The sequence below is a fragment of the Triturus cristatus genome, chromosome 11, assembly GCF_964204655.1.
Source record: "Triturus cristatus chromosome 11, aTriCri1.1, whole genome shotgun sequence".
Taxonomy (NCBI): Eukaryota; Metazoa; Chordata; class Amphibia; order Caudata; family Salamandridae; genus Triturus; species Triturus cristatus.
In genome coordinates, this window is record NC_140594.1 from 615,683,372 (window position 1) to 615,703,224 (window position 19,853).

The 19,853-nt window shown below is 44.4% G+C and overlaps 1 protein-coding gene across 8 annotated transcripts in view; it reads left to right on the plus strand.

Annotated features, from left to right (window-relative positions):
- The window catches only part of SORBS3 (sorbin and SH3 domain containing 3), a 328,992-nt gene that overhangs the window by 286,617 nt on the left and 22,522 nt on the right, over window positions 1-19,853 (plus strand). For all 8 annotated transcript variants that reach the window (XM_085633985.1, XM_085633983.1, XM_085633981.1 and 5 more), the window contains 6 exons: window positions 1,652-1,731; window positions 10,484-10,530; window positions 11,465-11,579; window positions 13,991-14,116; window positions 14,505-15,119; window positions 17,594-17,712. In XM_085633985.1, coding sequence (XP_085490111.1) covers window positions 1,652-1,731; window positions 10,484-10,530; window positions 11,465-11,579; window positions 13,991-14,116; window positions 14,505-15,119; window positions 17,594-17,712 — 1,102 coding nt within the window. The remainder of the gene's footprint in view (window positions 1-1,651; window positions 1,732-10,483; window positions 10,531-11,464; window positions 11,580-13,990; window positions 14,117-14,504; window positions 15,120-17,593; window positions 17,713-19,853) is intronic.

A 19,853-nucleotide genomic window follows, 5' to 3' on the forward strand; every position in this document is an offset into this window, starting at 1 on the left:
TAAGTGTCTTAGATAACAAGATCATTTAGGTTGTTTTTCTCCGTCAGGAGTACAGATAGGAAGAGGGCTGTCTTTAACCTACATGGACTTTTAGTTCTGGCTTGACAGTACAACTGTGACTTGACGTTTTAACCTACACCAATATTATTATACAGTTCTTTGCTTGCACACATATACGTATTTATTCCCATGCTATTTACCTGTAATGCTTTGCATTGACCTACATCATTCTTGTATAGCCAGGCCTATTGTCATTGCCAATGATTGTCTGTTTGTAGTTTTTAGGGAGTGTAATTTGATGCCTCTTGTGCACGGTTGCAATAGATTGTGGCTTGAAAAGAGATGTAAATGGATGCATTTTCAAGAGAAATTTGATTTAATATTCTTGTGAAGAAACTTGTTTGGATGTGTCTTGGAAACATATAAGATTGGTATTACTTTGGTAAGATTGAACATTTGATGTGAGGCATTAAGAGATTTTATTGGACGTGTCCCTGTAAGGGACCTCATTGGATGTGGGTTTATACCAGATGTAACTAAATATGCCTTAGAAAGTAAAGGAACTAGATGCTTCACAGAAAGATTTGTGGGTGCATTTTTCCCTTCTTAGCTCGAGCCTAGTGCCGGTATGCATGCGCTGCTCTGCGAGACTTATTGTAGAGGAGTAAGTGAATAGAAGCTCCACCCACTCTCCGCCCATATATGCCATTGGTTGTGTCATTGTCTGTCCTAAATGTTGGCTTCTGATTCGTCCAGAGGGTTGTTAGTCCCTCCTTCGTACCGCCTCCTCTTAATTTGTTACCTACCATGGCGACAGGCCCCTCTACTTCGGTTGTTACATGGTATGTGTTATTTAGACCGTGAGCACTATTTTCTTAATGATGTTCTCCTTCTGCAGGGATAATGTGCTTTGGTGCCTTCTTTACTCCCCCCCCCCCTCCCCCGTGCCTTCTCGCCCACCCTCCCGTTGTCCGTGCCTTTTCGCTCCCCCTGCCCGCCCTCCCGTTGTCCGTGCCTTTTCGCCCTCCCGTTGTCCATGCCTTGTGCCCCCCGTCCTCCCTCCCGTTGTCCATGCCTTCTCCTCACCCCTTCCCGTTGTCATGATGCCTACCATTTGCAATGCAATAGGTCTCGCTTAAATGCGAGACCTATTGCATTGCAAATGCTCGTTTAATATATATAGCCGTTTTTATTTAGAGTTTTGCAGCAAGACACATGGCATTACAAAACATGACCGTCGTGTATACATAAATACAATGAGACATGGCAGCATTCTGACTTAGAAGTAATGCATCATATGCATTTTTCCTTTTTTATGAGTTGTTTGGTTGCTGATTAGGCATAGACGCTTTTTTTGTCAGACTAGGGAAGATATGTAATTGGTGGTGTCATGGGACGAGATTTGTTTGGAAGTGTCTGAGAAGAGTTATGAATTGATATGAACTGGGGATAGATTTGATTTGGCATTTGTTCGGATGTAAAGATTTGAAAAGAAGACCTTAGAAACTGTTTTGATTAGGTGAGCCTTAAAATGGAATGCACTTGCATATTTTGGGGGGAAGGGTGTGACTGGATGCGGTTTTAGAGGGATTATGATTGTATCGCAGGGTCAAGATTATTTGGTTACACCATGATGTGCTTCCCTTTGCAGAGTCCTCTGTGCCACAGAGACCCAACTCCTCAGAGTCACTGGAGGCATTTGACCCTTCTATGAAGAGAGATGATAGGAAGGTGAGTGAGTGAGTGAGTATATAAACTGGGCTGCACCATCGTAGATGTACTCAAACTTTCGAGATTGCCCCACAGGCATCAGTTCATCCCTTGCTACCTGAGGCCCTTTGAAGAACATGCAGAACCTTTTTCCGATTTGTTAGACAGCGAGTCCCCTGAATGTTCTCATATTTGCTGCCTGTTAGTTTGTGATGTTTCCTGGTGTGGTCTCTGTTTCAGTGTGTGATGCTCCTCCTTCATTCAGATGCATTCTGTCTGTCATGGTTTTTCTGCCTACTAATGGCTTTCTTTCAGAGTCTGCAATGTTCCCCTATGAGAATGAGTTCCTTGCTCCCGTTGATCTGTGATGCTTGCTTTGTTGTTTAATAATAGTGCCTTTGAGTGCTCTGCGAGTGGTGCACTGTGGAACTGGGATAATGTATGTTTACATGATGTGTGGCTGTACATACACGTGCTTTGCTCAGTTTTGGCATCTAGTACTGGGCTCGGATATTACAAGTTGTTTTTCTTCGAAGTCACAGGATATGGAACGACTCCTCCCTTTGTGCATGGTCACCCATTCGACCCTTAGATCGTTATTTTCCGCCGTTGGGTTCGGACGTGTTAAGCTACAGCTTTGACACCGACACATTTGCTCACGCCGACTTCGGTCCCTGCTTCATTTTGTCAGTTCTGGCAAAAGACAACGAACAAGTTTCCCATCTAAGCCTCAATTCCAAATGATCGGCCCAATGGCTAATAACATGGTGCCTGGGCCAACCGAGTTCCTAGGACTTGCCCTCAGATAATTTCAACTGATGGAGCAGATTCTTTTTCGGTTCTGCCCACATTGTAATGCAAAATACCCTAGGGCTGATCCCCACAAGGTCTATAACTTCTGTCTTTGCTGAGCACAAGAAGCTGACGTGTAATTTTGGTCTCGGCTTCTGGGGCAATAAGACTTTGCGGTACAGGAGGGAACGGTGCTTGGGTCATTATGGCAAACTCCAGACACCTTAAGGGAACAGGCCCCCTGGATGTCAAGGAAGAGGAGAACCACCCCCTCCTGTGGCATCAGCATTTCAACATACACCCAGCCCATGCAAAATGTTTTTGAATGCCTCAGAGGAAGAAGAGGTACATCCTTCATAATTACGCTAGTGGGGCCCTTCAAGTTTACACCAGTGGGACCCTTCAAAATAAGGCCAGCTGGACCATGTACAAAGAAACCCCAGACATGGTGTAATGACCCAGTTTCAAAAACTGCATTAAACCATGGCAGAGTACAGGCATTAAGCCCCATACAAGCCAAGAAGGTAGTCTCTGGACCACTGCCTCCCTCGGTCTCCGGTTGGAGCCAAGTCATTATCTACTCTATACCGCAAAGCCTTCTCGGCCAAAATGCACAAAGCCTTCATCTATGGAGCTGAAAGCACAGCATCCATGGTAGTCGAAGCGGAAACACTCCTTGGAACCGAACTCTGAAACCTCTGAAGCTTCCTTCCTTGAGAGACTAGCATAGGAACTTGACACCAATAAAGCATCTGTTTATACATCTACAGGCAGGATGTTGGAGAAGTTTCTTCAGCCAAGGCCAGTTTCCAGGCTGCTTCCTATACCGAAGTAGAGGAGGCTAACTTTTGAAGAGGAACTGGACTATAAAATATCTCCACACACTGTGCTGTAAAAGTGCGGAGATCACAGAACAAGTACCACACCGCCTCCCACACCCAAGCAGGCACCGCCCACTTCATTATTACTACCGCCACCGCCACCACCTCCATCGCCATGCCCAGTCACATGACATCACCACCTCTTCCACCCCCAAGGGCATTCTTACAACTTCCACTAGATTCCCCAGAAGGGTGTGACTATTTTTTCTCACATCCAGTCCGTAAGTATGGAGAATGGGACACACAGATGTAGAAGGCAGGGATGACCCATGGGACAACCACAATGTCGACGCCCTCCCCTGAGGATCAAAGCCTAGCGACATATCCTATATCCTGTTAAACCATTGCCATCAGACAGTATAATGGCATACCATGCTGTTATAAGAGCGGCTCGACACCATAAGGTCAGCATGAATGTCTTTCTTCCTGATCTGGATTTTCCTAATGAGGCGCCCCTCCATGCCTTTGGGGTTCTCTCAGCAGGGGAGGCTCCTTACGACCTTTTGATATCCAATATGCTGTACACTTTAAACAATGAATGATCTGTAACCCACCATCATTCTATTCCTTCTAGGCCGGGATGTCCCAGCTCCCTTTGCTCCCAATGCCTTCTCTCCCATAGTTCATTCCATCATTTTGCGTTTCCACATCTGCAAGCATAATGAGTGGTCTTTTCTGAGTTTGTAACTGTGCATCATTGAGACGACTTGCCTTCATAGCATAATGATAATATTTACCTAATGTTGAATGGCGAATTTACTATGGTATTGTTGTATATTAAAGAAAATTCCAATAAAGTTCTTGGGGGGAAAAAAATAAGGCTGCCATGAACATCTTAGAGGATGAGGATGGCGTTTTGAGGGAGACACTCTTTAAAAAGAACGGAGTGTCCAGTTTCTTCCCATACTCGAGGGTTTGCTAAATTCAGCACCTGACAATTTTAAAGACCCAGTCCGGACCAAGGTGGTCACACCATATATCCCGAAAAAATATATAGCTTCTCCCAATGATCCACATTATATAAGAGGCCAGGCACCCCCCGCCCCCCTAGTCTCCCTGACAGTTCATACTGCCAGAAAGTAAGCAGCAGTCCAGGCCACTCACTGGTGATGCACTACCCCCAGATAAGGAACGCAAGTGCATTGTTGCTACTTGTATGCGGGTATCAGTAGAGCTACTACACAGAGGTGTATTGCAAATTCTGTTGGATTACTGTCACGTTATGACAGGTTTTATTGGGAGATGGAGAAACCTAAGCACCACACTCGCAGGCTGTGGATGGAGCACTATGGATGAAGTGGTCAGGAATAGTTGCTTACGCTTTCCCACCTATCCATCTCAATCTATATGTGATCAGGAAAATGAGGCGAGTCTCCATGACCCTCATGCTAGGGGCACCAATGTGGACCAGTCAACCGTGGTACACGATACTACTAGAAATGTCCATCTGGTCCCAAGAGGAGCTTCCCATCATGCTTGACCTTCTCACTCAACAGCAAGGCCTAGTCATGCACCCAGACCCCAAAAAGCTTGTGAGAGGCACATAGACCCACCACACGTGCAGGCTGTGATGCAAAGTGGAAACCTTTCATCCACTACTGAATCTCAAATTAACTAGGTCCCTTCAGTGTTAGGGTGCAGGATATAATTTTCTCCCATTTACATCTCCGATAGGCATGGCTAGCGTACACTTTAGTATGGCTTCTTCTAGCAGCTGTAGCCGCATACATGCAAAACGGGGAACTCTAATTCCTTTTTAGGATTCCTGTAGCCAGGGCATCTATGGAGGGCAAGAACATCTACGGCATGTCCACCTTGAACCTCTTCATTTATTTGAATTCCATTTCCTTTCATGGAAGGTGGCCTTTATTGTAGCTGTGTCTTCACGTAGGCGCATTAGCGAGCTCCAAGCACTAACTGTTTAGGAACCATTTATTCATTTTCAGAGGGATAGGGTAGTTCTTTACATCAATACCACATTTCTACCTAAGGTAGTCTTGTCTTTTCATTTAAATTAGACTGTTGAGATGCCTGTTTTCTACCCACAACTTGATTTTGTTGTGAAGAGAGCTTTACACATTCTAGATGTTGAATGGGAATTCATGTATTAAATTGACAGGACTAAGTCGTTCTGTAACACTAACCAGCTCTTCATTGCTTAAGCTAAACCATGGGTCTCCAACCGGTTGATTGTCCGCTACCGGTAGCTCCTCTACACCCTGTGAGTAGCTCCAGTCCCTGACCTCCATTTTGGTGCCCTTTAATGCTCTTCATTAACAGTAAACTAAGCTTGTCTTATTGTTTTGTTAATTTGAGTCTTTTTGCAGTACTTGCCCGCTCTCATCCAAAGCAGCTGCTCACATTAGCTGAATTAAGCGTGGATGGGGAGTGGTGGTGTAGAGAGATTGATGTCAGTGCAAAACGCCTGGCACAAGGAATATTTGATTGCCAGTCAGCGGCCTGGCACCTCAAACCTGCTCTTCCTGATAGGCAGCCCTTTACCCTGGAGCCTTATTATAAGGCCCGGGACTCTGGTTGGCTTTGTTGTCGTTGAAAACCACAGCACAGGTGTGCGGTGCTTGGCACTTTGTACCGAAGAGGGCAATCAGTGTTAGGCCTGCGACCGGTTTAAGGTTCCTGACTCATGTTTGTGGCCAACTTGCAATAAATAAATAAATAAAAATACTTGTGAAACACTGTTTATTGGTGAAATTGCAAAAATGTAAGAGGCACTTTATTTATTTAAAAAAGATCCCTATGAATCTCTGCTTTCATTTAATCATTCTATAAAATTTAATATAAAGTAGGCCCTGGTGTAAAAAGTGTACATGAAAAACGAATTTGCAGTCTGCTGTGCAGTACTGTTTCAACTGCATGTATCCATTTTCCAGTGGGATGCACCCCACCGCGCAGCATACACACCAGGTGTAAAATGTTTCTGTTGTAAACAACACTGTGTGATGTATAGTGCCTTTGATTTATAGTGTGGTAGGATGCCTCGGTTGCATGAAGTTCCGCCCCAGATCTACATGACCCTGGTTGAATTCCAGCAGGCCTACTTTACCTTTCATCCTTACAAGGTTAATAACGTGTTCAGTCCTATAACCATAACCACTGTCATTTAAGCACCTGGAAGTGATCTGTTTTTTTATTCGACCAAATGAATGGCCATGCAGTTATACATTTCAACTACATTTATTCAAAGAGCCTTTTATCCTAACACCCACTACGTTTTCGGAAGGTGTGGCATTTGGGAAACTGCCTCTGTTTTAGAATGCCCTTTCATTTGATGGATCTCAGTGAGACACTAATGGAGTTGTTTGGTTTTGAAAACCTTGCACGGCGTAATCTCAGCGTGAGCGGGATGTTTAAGGCGGCTCTCATTGACCAGATATATGAAGCATGCAGTCAGAGGGCAGCAGCTTCCTGGGGTGGCCAGAGAGAAAGCTTAGTGCAGCCCTACCTGAAGGCGCTATGTGCAAACAGCCGGCAACACCTCCTCCCGGACCGTGATGCACAGTGTACCAATCTGTTGTGGCTCTGTCCCCGAATAACTATGCACATTATACCGCAATGCTAGACTTTGGTGCACTGTATGCCACAATTTTGTAACTGCACCATGAAATTGTGGCACTGTAAAAAGCAGCCGCCACCCACACCAGTGCACATTGTATCGTAGAGTTGCTCCTCCTCCACCTGGACTGCTGACCACATTGCTGGGTGTGGGGTGGGGGTGGGGTCTCTGGGATCAGTGCACACATTGCTTGCCTTTAGTATCTCACTAGGATTTTCACTGATCAGAAGAAGTTCTCACTACAGAAAAGGTTGGAGACCCCTAAAACCATCCAGTGGTCAGCCAGTTTCCAAAGCAGGCATTGCAAAGTGGATCATGAAAACTGTCCAGACTTGTTACGCTAAGTCTAAACGAGCCTAGGACACACACTACTTATAACAAGCATTTGCAATGCAATCGGTCTCGCCTTTGGGACCTTATATGTATTTAGCTATGCAGCACATTAGCCTTGGTCCTGAAACATCTACTGTTCTTTAATATGGAGGGAAAATAAGCACCAAACTGGGTGACACACCAGGTATGAGAACACATGGAGAGAAATATTGCCTTTCAGCGGAAAATGGTATAGTCCAGAGCACTGTTTTTAATATAAAATCAGGGCCTTCGGTGGTTATATCACGGAAAATACAAGATTTAAAATAAAATATTATTGTCTATGGGTGCTCATGGAAGACCATTTCTATGGACTGGAATCTAGAGAATGCTAAAGTGATTCTGGTATTTTACTGACCTCTGCTGGTCGTTTTCTATCAGGAAAGTTAAATGGAGGCAGTTGCAAGAACCATTTAAAAAAAGAAAGTCTCTCAGCAGAAAGTAATTCTGGTATTTTACTGACCTCTGCTGGTCGTCTAGCAAGACAGTTAAATAGAGGCAGTTGAACAGAAAAAAAAGTCCCTAAGCGGAAACAGACCAGTCCTAGGGCTGATCTCCAGAGCCCACATAGTGCATACACATATAAGTATATAATAAGTATATACTAAAGCATATACAAGAGGTCTTGAATGCTCAACCTAAAAAGGGGAATACCATGACTTTCTTGGGCAACCCCTCGTTAGCTGATTTTTGTTAAGTAGCTCCTTGTCCAACACTGTGCAGATTCACAAAGCTTTACCGTGTGGACATCTCAGCTCGTCATCAAGCTATGGTAAGCACTTTGTTCAAATAACTGAGTCCTGCGAGTTATTGCTGGAAGGAAACAGCTTCATAGTTGATGCAATGTTTCGTAGATAAGGGAACCCAAAGGTTTGTCAGGGACCATGGGTACAGTTCTTTATAGAGGAACAATCAGTCCCTTCCAACATGATACTTTACAGAAATACACATAGAAGTCAATTAATTTCTATGGCCACGGAAAACAAACTAAGCAATAAAAGGCTGTAATAAATGTTGAAAAAAAAATAAACATAAATAGTGGGAAAATACATGGGACAACAAACAATTACATTAACAAAACTCAGACATTTATAAAGTAAGTACACAAATAATAAACAATTAATAGCTCATCTAATTTAAGGTACCAATGCTATCCTTATTAAAATGAAAACAAAAATGCAATAGTCATGGTATTCCATGTCGACTACGTTTCGATCCCTCTTTAAAACATGGGAATCATCATCATGAATTTAATTGTATATATCTTAGACAAGAAATGCCTGTGGAGGAGAACAGTCCTACATAGGATGAGTCCTGGTTACAGAAAAGTGACATGACGGTTGGTGGGCAGGCAAATTGGTGGTGATCGATGTAGCTACAGCCGCGGGTTGCGCTGGCTGTGGGGAATCACGAATCCAGCGAATGGGGCCAATCAATTGAAGGTGAGTAACCGCTGATAAAACAGGCTATGGGCGAGAACGGATCAGGGTCCGGAGGGTTTCAGGGCGGAAAGCCAAGCCCAATGCTGATGAACCAAGCGCACGGGGACTGGCATTTATTTTTCTGCATTAGATTTTGACCCACAGCAAGAGAGAGAAAGGAGGGAAATGGAGAAAGAGAAACATAGGAAAACAATGATAAAGGTAGAAATCAGTGATGAAAAAGAACACAGAAGAGTTAGGAAAAAGAGACGAAGTGTTGGGTGGTTGCAGAAAGTGCGATGAGGCGAAATCAAGAGTAGAGTGTCTTGGTAGTCATCCACTCTGGCACTCAGCGGCACCGTTGATGGACTCCTCAGAGAAACTTTGGGCCCTTGCGCTTAGGTTTTTGACTACCAAGTCAGATAGTTATAACTGCTTCGACATATAGTGCTGTCCATCTGAGGACTAAGCATCACAGGACATATATTTATATCCATAAAAATATTGACTACAGCAGAAACTTGCGTCTTAAAAAATGGTCTCTTTTCCTTAAATTCTGTGATACCATGGATTTTAGCAGAACTAACCCTTGATTTGCATGTGTTCAAGGTACTATTTGACCACTTTTCCCACTTTCCTTTCAAACTTGCTATTTAAACAAGGATGCTCGCAAACAACTTCAAAACAAACCCCAGCAGCGCAGATGCTTCTCAGTTGCTACTGTAAAGTACCAAAGGAACGCCTGTGACAAAAGTCTGCCAGAGTTCTAGGAAACCCACAGCTGGTAAAAATGTGATTATGCCAGTGTCCCCAATGTGTTATTGAGGATCGGGGTTACTGAAGAGAGGGAGCTGTAGTCGGAGGGAGCCCTGCGGGGTCCATGCACTCCAGGATCAGTCTCTAGCAGTGCCGCTTTGTCAGTCTGCAATGGTTCTCATTGGTCAGCCAAGGTCCCTTAATCTTCTATGATGGTCTTGTGTCAGTCTCTATGGTTCCTCTACAAGTCTCTAGCACTCCCTCAGTTACTCAGTAGCACCCACAACTTCAGGTCCGCATTTGATTACTCTTTGGTTTAGTACTTAGGCTACGAGTATGCTTGCTAAACATTCTGTGAGTATGCATGGAACTCATTTTGAGAGTATCAGGAAGAGTACTCCTTTGGAGAGCGTGTAGGAAGCATGTTATGTGAATGTTGAACACACTCTGTTACTTTGCAAGAAGCTAGTTATCTGTGATCGCACTGGGCACCTATTCTGTTGGTGTGGTGGAAGCTAACTCGATCAGTGTGCTGGGCACTCACTAGGTAAATGCGCTTGCACTCTTTCTGCAAGTCTGAAAGCAAATCATTCAGTGAAACTGTTGGGCACTTTTTCCATGAATTTGCAGTCAGCTTTCTGCTTGATTGTGCAGGATGCTCATCTCCCCACCCCAATGAGTGCAGGTTTCTAACCTTATAAGACAATCAGCGATGTGTGGCTGTCTTTCTGTCAGTTTGTAAGACACTCGCTCTGTCAATGTGCTGGGCGCATGTGCTGTTAATATGCTTGCGACACATTCTGTGAATGCGCAATGGCAAACTCCATGAGTGCTCAAGGCTGTCATTCCTTGTCTGGCCATTCGATGAGTGTGAATGGCACCAATTACAAAAATGTGCAGCAGGTTCATCCCATCCTTGTGCAGGGTGCAAATCCTATGATTGTGCTCACTAATTTCAGTATTTTCCTGATTTCCAGATGAAAGCTGCTCGTGTCAAGTTTGACTTTCAAGCTCAGTCCGCAAAGTAAGTACCAAGAATCCCATCTCCCAAGACTAGTCTCATGAACTTGTCCCCTTGGACAGGATCTGTCAACAGAAATATATCAGACAATGTCCTCTCATGGTATCATATCATTCCAACTGTCACTCTTGATTCGTCATTTGTAAATTATTTTTCCAAGCTCAACTCTCCCAAATTATAGGTATTTAATTTGCATTCCAGAGATTATTGGCCAAATGATAGATGCGTTCTGCATGGGATTATAAACATCCTTTCTGGGTGCTTCCCTTTACAAATACTCCTGGACCTCTCATCTGCGCTCTTACGTTGCATGGTTAGATCAGTAGACCTTTTTCTAGCGACTGATCATTAACTTGAATACTTGTCATTCCATATCAAACCTAGTCTTCTGGGTTCTGAATAAGGCAATAAACTTCCTTACAAGCAAAATAATTCTAAATCCCTTAGGGAGGATAATGCGCTTATACAACTTTTCTGCATCAGTAATGTGAATTAAGTCACCCTTGCTAAAGAGATGACAGAGGTACACCTCCTTATGATGCAAACATGGTAACATGTCAGAGAGCCACATCCCACAATCCAGTGGACACCACAACATCCATGGAAACAGTTTCAAAAGGGCTCCCACATCACTGTATCCATAGATGCCCTCCACAAAAGACAGGGGCCTTCCGTGCCCAATAGCCCTTCTCCAGGGACCGTGTTACCATACATTCAGGAAGTCCCTCCTGTCCCGGTTATAAAGCACTTCAGCCTCAGTGTGTACTGGTAAGGACATGGAGCCCTCCTGGCTCGAGCAAGGTCTCGGCCTAGGAGCAGAATGTCCAATGTTCTCTGAGCTCCTCTCAACAGATGATGTGCAGCTAATACCGGTGCTGCCCCCTTTTCCCTCACTGTTGGTTTATTCCGCCTTTCATCTGGCACTTTTACATTTCAGGGAGCTGACCGTGCAGAAGGGCGACATTGTATACATCCACAAGCAGGTGGACATGAACTGGTTTGAAGGGGAGCATCATGGGAGAGTGGGTATCTTCCCCACCAACTACGTGGAGGTAAGGGATATGTATAAGAGTCTGTGAAGGGGCACTAATGTGGTTTTACACTTGAACATCTACACTGGGGGCTTTAACATGGCAGTGTTCCCAATAGAAATGTGATAATGACATAATATATAGTTATAGCCCACTGCCAAAGGCTATGGCAGACAGTAAGAGCCCTCTGCTTCATTGATAGGCCTGAATAACGGGCAAAGGCCTGTAATGATGGAGAGAGCCATCAACAACCCAACTAGCCAGTGGCGAAAGGGTTATAATGCTGCTGTAACATTTCATCCACCGAGGATAGGATGTCCTAAATCATACAAACAGAAAGATGAACATTGGAATGTTGGAGAAGAAGGACCAAACCAGCCATTATTGGGATGTACGGTACTTTATCGAGGTCATTCAAATCGACCTACAAAAATATCACATTCACTAATCGTCTATCGCTGCATTGTCAAGCTAAGTGTATAACTACTGTTCTTAACTCCGCATCTAATTTTATTGGCACCTTGCAATATAGTGGTTGGGTCAATGCAACATTGGTGTCATGCTATATTTTATATAGTGGTGGTGCACCATTATTGGTGCTCTACCACACAACTGCCTGCAGTGGAACTCCCAACATTCAAATGTTCTAATGTGTGACTGCACATAAGAGAGTTGTGGTGCTGCACAGGAGAGCCTAAACAGTGCTTTAACACATGACTGTGTACTTGAGAGTTGCTGATGGTACATTAACGTTTGACACTGAGGAACACGCTTGACCAAAACAGAACCAGAGTGAGGGGAATTGCTATACCTGCTCAGGGATTTTAGAGGTTGAGGAGCAGACAACCTCGTCTCTGCCTTTATTTCCAAGACAAACAGTCTTTTGGGAGTTTTAACAAACTGGTTGTTAATCACTGGGATGGCCAAATAGAGTAAAGATATAATTGGTTTTGAATTACTCTAACCCAAAGACCTAACTTAAAGAGACAAGGGTTTATATAAAAGGATGGAGAATAGAAAGAAAAAACAAGGACAAAGTAAAGTATTGGTCACCCAGGCCTGTCACTAAACTGTACTTCTTTTTAGGCAGAGGTGAACGGAAAAAAATGCCATCACTCACTATTCAACACCTTACCATGACCAGAATGCTAGTCTAAACATAGGAAATTCATAAAGAAACATCTCCATATGGACAGCCTGTGAATAGTCAAATAGTTGACATAACTTGAGACAAGGTATGTTGAGACTCCTGTAGAATCACAAGGATTCTGCCATTAACAGAATTCAAACTATGATCTTAAATAAGTACAGTCCTATTTAGAGAACTTATTATCATATTTCCGATATAACAGAATGCTGTATAATGGCTCACCTTATTGCATGGCACCAAAAGGGACAAGTAGATTTCCAAAGCATTTTGTTTCTTGGACAAGTAGACAGTTCATAAAATTCCACACCCCTAATTGGATGCATACATTCAGGCGCTCTAGATGAGATCTGCTCACACTGATCTTTTGGTCATGGCTCCTTCCTTGGCAAGAGCTTCTCTTCTGGTGAGGTTCACATTTCATGTGGGATTATATATTGGAGAGGTCCACTCTCTCTATAGTAAATGCTCTTCTCATGCCTTCTGTTCTCTGTGTAAAGATTCCTCCCTAAGCAGGGGCTCTTCTTCTGGTGGGGGTTCCTCTTTTTGTGTGACTGACATTTCAGAGGGTGTCCTCTCTTGAAGATGACTGCTGGCTTGGTATGAGACTGGGCCTCTTGGTATAGGACTTCTCAGTTGGAATGAGACGTCTCTATCTGGTAACAATTATTTCTTTGTATGTGACTCTTCTTTTGGTCTGGGTCTGCTGTCTCAGTTGAATCTGTTCTCTTTATTGGTACTGTTATCTTCATTGGATCTTCTTGTTTGGGTATGCTGTCTCATTTGGCCTCCTCGCTGATGTTTCTACTTTCTTGGTGAGGTCTTGCTTTTTCTTAGCAAGGTTTTCACCCTTGATATGGGCTCCTCTTCTGTTGGGGTGCTCATGTTGTGTTTGGCTCGTCCCTTTGCAGATTTTCCCTTCTAGTAGGACTTCTGTTTTATTAGGGGAACATCTCTTTACAGGGTTCTTTCTTGAAGAGAGCATCCCTCTCTTTCTCTCCTGTCTTTCTGTATCACTTTTATTTGCTTCTGCTCTCTCATTTATCTTCTATCTGGATATGCCCTGCTCTCTGAATGTGAGCTTTGGTTGAACACAGTTTGGTTCTCCTGGAATGGGTTACTCACTCTGTTAGGTCTGTGCTCCTCTGTCAGAGCAAAGCTCCTCTGTTGTAGTCTGTCTGCCCAGCTTTAAGGCCTAAGCATTTTCTGCTGCTCTTTAGATAAGCTAGAGTTACTAGTGCATCTCTCAACCCCTCTAACTTTTTTTGTTTGTTACTTGTGACAGATACTCCCTCCAACTGAGATTCCTAAGCCAATCAAGCCCCCCACTATCCAGGTCTTGGAGTATGGGGAGGCCCACGCGCAGTACACCTTTAAAGGAGACCTTCCTGTGGAGTTATCCTTTCGAAAGGTAAGACGTGAGTATGCAGTCAATGCTGCATGAAGCCCTGGAGTCCTCGCTAACTCCATCCAAGGAGCTGACAACACCTGCAGGCCCTGCCTCTGTTCGTGGGCAGCACTGTTGAAAACTGCCTGGCTGCGTTGAATCTCCATAGAACGGTGTATGAATACCGGTCATATAGGGTTGCCTGGCATTGTGTAGGAGCCTGCCTGCAGAAGAGATGTATTGAATGGTGTGTGAGTGTTGTGGATGATCTTTGAGAAATATTGTTGAATCAAAGGCTCGAGTGTGCTTGGATAAAATGGTGCCGGTACGTTTGCTGTGGGAGAGCGCTTTATTTATAAGAATATAGAGGAGAGCCATAAGGGTGACTCGTACTTGCTTCTCCTTCCCACAGGGTGAGCAGATCAGCCTGATCCGGCGAGTAGATGAGAACTGGTATGAGGGCCGCATCTCTGGAACAAGCCGCCAGGGAATCTTCCCAGCCAACTATGTACAAGTGGTGAAGGAGCCACGTGTAAAAGGATCTGAAGATCTTCCTGGCTCTCCTAAACTTTTGACATCTGGGCATAATAGTCGACTGAGCCCAGCAGTGTCTCCGTCACCTCAGAGTCCTGCTGCACGGGGTCCTTCTCCGAGTTCCGTCCAGGCGCCATCACCCGGCTTGGGCGTGGTTCATCGTTCCTTAGACTCCCCATCACTCCAAGCCATGAAGAATTCACATTCTCCCCTTCCCCACAGAGGGGGCTCGCCCAGCCTCCAGCAAGGTGACACTGGCATGCTGTCGTCCTCCCCCCGGGGCTATAGCTTCACTTACCCAGCAGCCCCTAAAGAACAAGTAGCCCCCAGTAACCAGCCACCAAGGAACCTACAGCAGGCGTCTCCAAATCAGAACCAAAGAGTACCAGGCCCAGACCACAGAGCCACAAATCTGCACAGTCCTGTTGTCCAGCCTCATCATCAACAGTCTACACGTTCTCCAGCGCAGCCGATCAGGATGTCGCAACCTCAGGTCAGTGCCCATCACAATACTACAGCTGCGGTGAGGATCAATGTATTTATGTATGTGGTATTTGTGTAACGCAAACCTAGTGAGAGGCAGCAGATGGCTGTATAAGGTCAAAGGCACATTCCCCAAATGTTTGATGGGAAAATGGATTCTGAGAGCGGAGGTGGACTTTAAAGAGATGTGTCATGCGCTCTTTTCTAAATTAGAGCTAGGTTTGGCAAACCTGATGGATATGGGAATATATTCACTGTGCATTTCTCATTTCTTTTTGTTCAACTGGCAGAGAGGGTGAGTAAACCGAATGCACGGCTGTGGACATTCCAGTGTCTACACTGTGTAGATTAACAGTCTGCATGGTACTTGTGCAGCACACTGATCAGGTCGGTTGTTAGAGGATCTCTTAGAGACCTCAAATCTTGTGAATAATACATATATACTACCTCATTCTCTATATAAATGCTTCCCAAACTTTTCTTTAGAACCACTACCCACTTTTTAGATTGACAAACTTTTGCAACCCATCTAGCTTTAATGGACATCACACAGCAATTTTTTTAAAGCAACTATAGGAACTTGTGGTAGCAAACTGTCATTTACAGACAGCACATTTTTCATTGAAATGGTCTCTAAATTTACACAGACAAAATTTTACTGAAAAACGTATATTGCACACACATGATAATGTGTGCAAATCGGGTTTCAATGAGTATTTATAATTTTTGCATCACCAAGTAAAGTATCTTGATTTGTTTTGATCCTATTAAAGTCTTTCTCTCTGTCACACTTCAGAATTACAAAAATATTTGCTTAATTTTTGCCTTTGTAACTGCTGAATGTGTATAGTTCATTTACAGTTCCTTACATTTTGTTGTGTGTTATAAAAATTGAAGTCACACAGCTTTTCCTTTCATACACCTCTACCCTAGCAAATTTGTAACATATTTCACTTGAATTTTTTTTCTCTGGCTGCAAAGTGAGAGGAGTCTGTAAATGGCGATCCCCATGTTAACAAAATAAGCAGGAACTTGTCAAAAGACATAGCCTGACATTTCACCTCTGTCTTTGAAGCACAGCAAATGTGACAAGATAAACACATAATTTAAAGGCATCTTTATGTATTGCTTGGACTTTCACAATCCACCATAAATCGGCTGCGACCCACAGTTTGGGAAACACTGCTCTGTAACCATGGGAGACTGAGACTCTTTATTTATAAGTGAAGCTCCCTGATGTGTTACTGCAGGGAGACCTATAGGCTCCATGCATTGAAGGTTAATTGGGCTGCTTTAAGTCACAGAGCAAAGAGGCATTGGTCAGGTCGGATCCCCATGACTTAATGCTATTGACCAACTCATGCAGTGCACACATCATCCCCCTTACACACGTGGAGGAGTCTAAATCCCCACGTTGGTCACATAGCTTGTCCTATGCAACATTGTCATATGTCAGTTCTAGGGACAAATACACTCTCATAGTCGTGGAACCTTAACCGATTTCCTCGAGTAAGGCAGCCTCATTTGAGTAAATCATAACTACACTGAACTTTGTGTTTGTTTTATATAGTTAAAAGTGGTATGGGCACTAACATTTTAGAGCGTGTCTCTTATTTCTCAGTACTATAACACATCGCGTGCTCTGTAATGTAGATGCAGGCTCCTAAAAACATAAAAGTTGATCAATTGCAGAAATAGCTTAGTTTACAAATCTACCTTTCTAATAGCTCAGAAAGTCCACTGAGATCATCCCTTGGTGTTCCACGTTCTCAGAACACTGGAGGTTTAAGAACTTCTAAACACAACTGAGTATAATCTTGCGCCAAATCACAGGTCGGGGCATTACTGGAGACTTCAATTGCAAGTTGTGGCTTAAGAGAAACACTTCTGGTGGCCCTGGCACTGCTGGTGGCTTATCTGCCTGTGTTCATGGTGCTTGTGCTACTGACTGGCTTCTCTGTCCCTTTGTTTGATGTCAGTGTTACAGGCTGTGTTTCCTGCCCCTGTATTTGTGCCAGTGCAGCAGGCTGGCTTCTCTGCTCCAATGCATGTTAGTGTTTCGGACTAGTTTATCTGCCTTGGAGCTTGATGTAAGTGTTAGAGGCTTGCTTCTCTGACTGTGTCCATACTATCAGAGTAACAGCATGGCTTCTCTGCCCTTGTGCCTGATATCAGCGTTGAAAAGTTGCCTCTCTGCTCCTCTGTTTGGTGTCAGCATTGCAGGCTGGCTTATCTGGCTCTGTGCGTTGTGTCACTGTTGCAAGTTGGTTTTTGAACCCCTGTCCTTGGTATCAATATTGTAAGCTGCGGTTTTTGCCATTGGGAATAATGTTGGTGTTACGGACTGGCTTCTCTCCTAAAGGTGTGGGTCATTGTTAAAAGGCTGTTTCCTCTGCCCCTCTGCATGGTGTCGGTGTTACTGGCTGGTTTCTCTGCCCTTGTGCTTGAGCTTCGCAGTTCACCATCTTGTGTTTCTTTCTGCAGAACTCTGCTTGGGACAAGTCTGGAAGTAGCAACCATCCACGCACAGAGGAGTCTCGGCTTCCCCAGGTGTCCCCGGGAGGCACCATGCCCAGGAACGGCTCTGATATCCACTGGGATGTGTAAGTTCATGACATGTTTCACTTAGGTGTGAGGGTAGGAAATAAACTGAGGCAGCAGTCAAAGTGCATTAAAAAAAAGTAAGGGAACTGTGATGCTGCGGCATAATGGGGCAGGGCGAGTAATCGTGGGGGCGGGCTCAGGGGCGTCACTAAAAACAAAACAAATATTCAGTAATTTTTCCCCCTGTATTTCGTCTTCAGGTATGTGAATATAAAATAACATACAGTTTAAATGTAAAATGAATGCACGTTAAGTTAATCAGTGGTAAATGCACTATCATACTTTATGAAACCTCTATTAGTTATTGCACTGCAGAGGTCTGTGTCTGTAACCAGAGAGCCATGGAACTGAATCCTGGTTGGTGCATTGGAGAATAGTTAAGGGCTAACACAGGCCCCTGCAGTGCAAGGGCCTGTGGTACGACCTTTAAAAAGCACACATTTCACAGCTCAGTTGGTAACTTTGTTCCTATACCTCTGAAAAAACTAGAAATCTGTGTCCTCACGAAGCGTCAAGTGATTCTATTAATCATAGCCAATACCGGCTTCCGAACGCCCTTTACATTTGCATATTGACCCGCTGTGCACATTTACACTTCTTTCACATAAGCAGGCACCCTGGCGAGAAGGCTCATTTAGCTGTCTGCCTGTCTTCGGTTTCACAACCCACGAGACTCTCTCCCTTACACTGCAGCTGAAGATTTTCAGTTCCCGGAATTAACCGTCCCGAGATGGTTATCTTTTCCCAGAAAGTAGGGGGGAACTGTTTTTCTTAAAGTATGGGCACGTCGTGCCCTTCTTATCCTGCCCACTTCGCCCACGGAACTGGGGACACGTGCGCGCATGGAGTGCAACGCTTGAAATGGCTACTTGGCTCTACCTTAGGACACGTAGAGCCAAATAGTCTTTTACAGGGCCACCTACAGGCCAAGACTGTGTTTATGTATGAGAGACCATGGACCTTGTGGAGTGAAGGCAACCCGGTGCTCTTACATCAACACTGTGGATGTGGAGCCAAATACTGTTTTTCCAGTTATCACTAAAGGAGCATTCCCTGGGGGAGGTTAAGAGAGTTTTGCACCCTTTAAGTGACACCTGGAGAGGGAGAGCTCTGTGACAAATGTTGACCTGAAATGCAGACCCTGGGCAGGGAAATCCAAGGACTGCTTTTATGTTGACATCTGCTGGCCACATGTAGAAGTGCTGATAAAGTAACAAGTACATGCCTTACAGAGGACACCTGCTGGAGTCTCTGCAGATCCTAACCCTGAGACAGAAAGGCCCCCTGGGAAGCAGGGCCCTGGTATCCTGCTGGCCGGGCTGGGAGTGCTGCTGGGGAGAGACCAGGTTCTGCTCCTACAGATACACGTGGGGCATGGGTTGAAGTCACCACCTTTAGTGCAGCTTGGGCTGGGATTCTGGTGGATGTAATTCAGACCCGGGTGATGGAGAGCCAGGTACCACTTGTAAAGTAACACGTACTGGTCAGTGTTTCATCTGTTCTTGCTTCATACTGGCCAGTGGTCCCTGTCAGTCACTGCCCCTCAGACTCTAGCAGGCATGTAAAAGCATTTCACTTGCGCCACTATATTCTGGCATTTTTTACTGGCCCATGTTTGCTGTAAATAGAACAAGCCTCAGAAATAAACATTTATTCTAAATAATCGAGGACTGGGGTAGAGCAGTGAATCATCCTCTTCTACAATATTTGGAGTTTCGTAGTGTGAGAATCAAGCTGCAAAAGGATTGTTACAGGTAACTAACTAGTTTAGTATTTCTATAACTCACCTCCAAGTTTTAAGGGAAGCAAACAAATATATACTTCAGGAGGCATGGCCAAATGGAGGTGCTCGGATGGTTAGATCACCAGGAATAGAAATGCTGCTGAAGTAATAAGGCCGTTAGGAAGAGGAAAGTCAAATTCAAACCTTTGAAATGCCTTTGCTAAAGATTTAAACAGTTGCAGCAAAAGCTGTGAGTGCGGCTGAAATGGTATCCTGCTCTTACACTGACATCTTCTGGGTAAGGCTGGGAGTGCTGCTGGAATTATATCCTGTCCTTACAGTAACATCTGCTGGTTAAGGCTGGGAGTGCTGCTGGAATGATATTCTGCTCTTAAAGTAACATCTGCTGGAACTTTA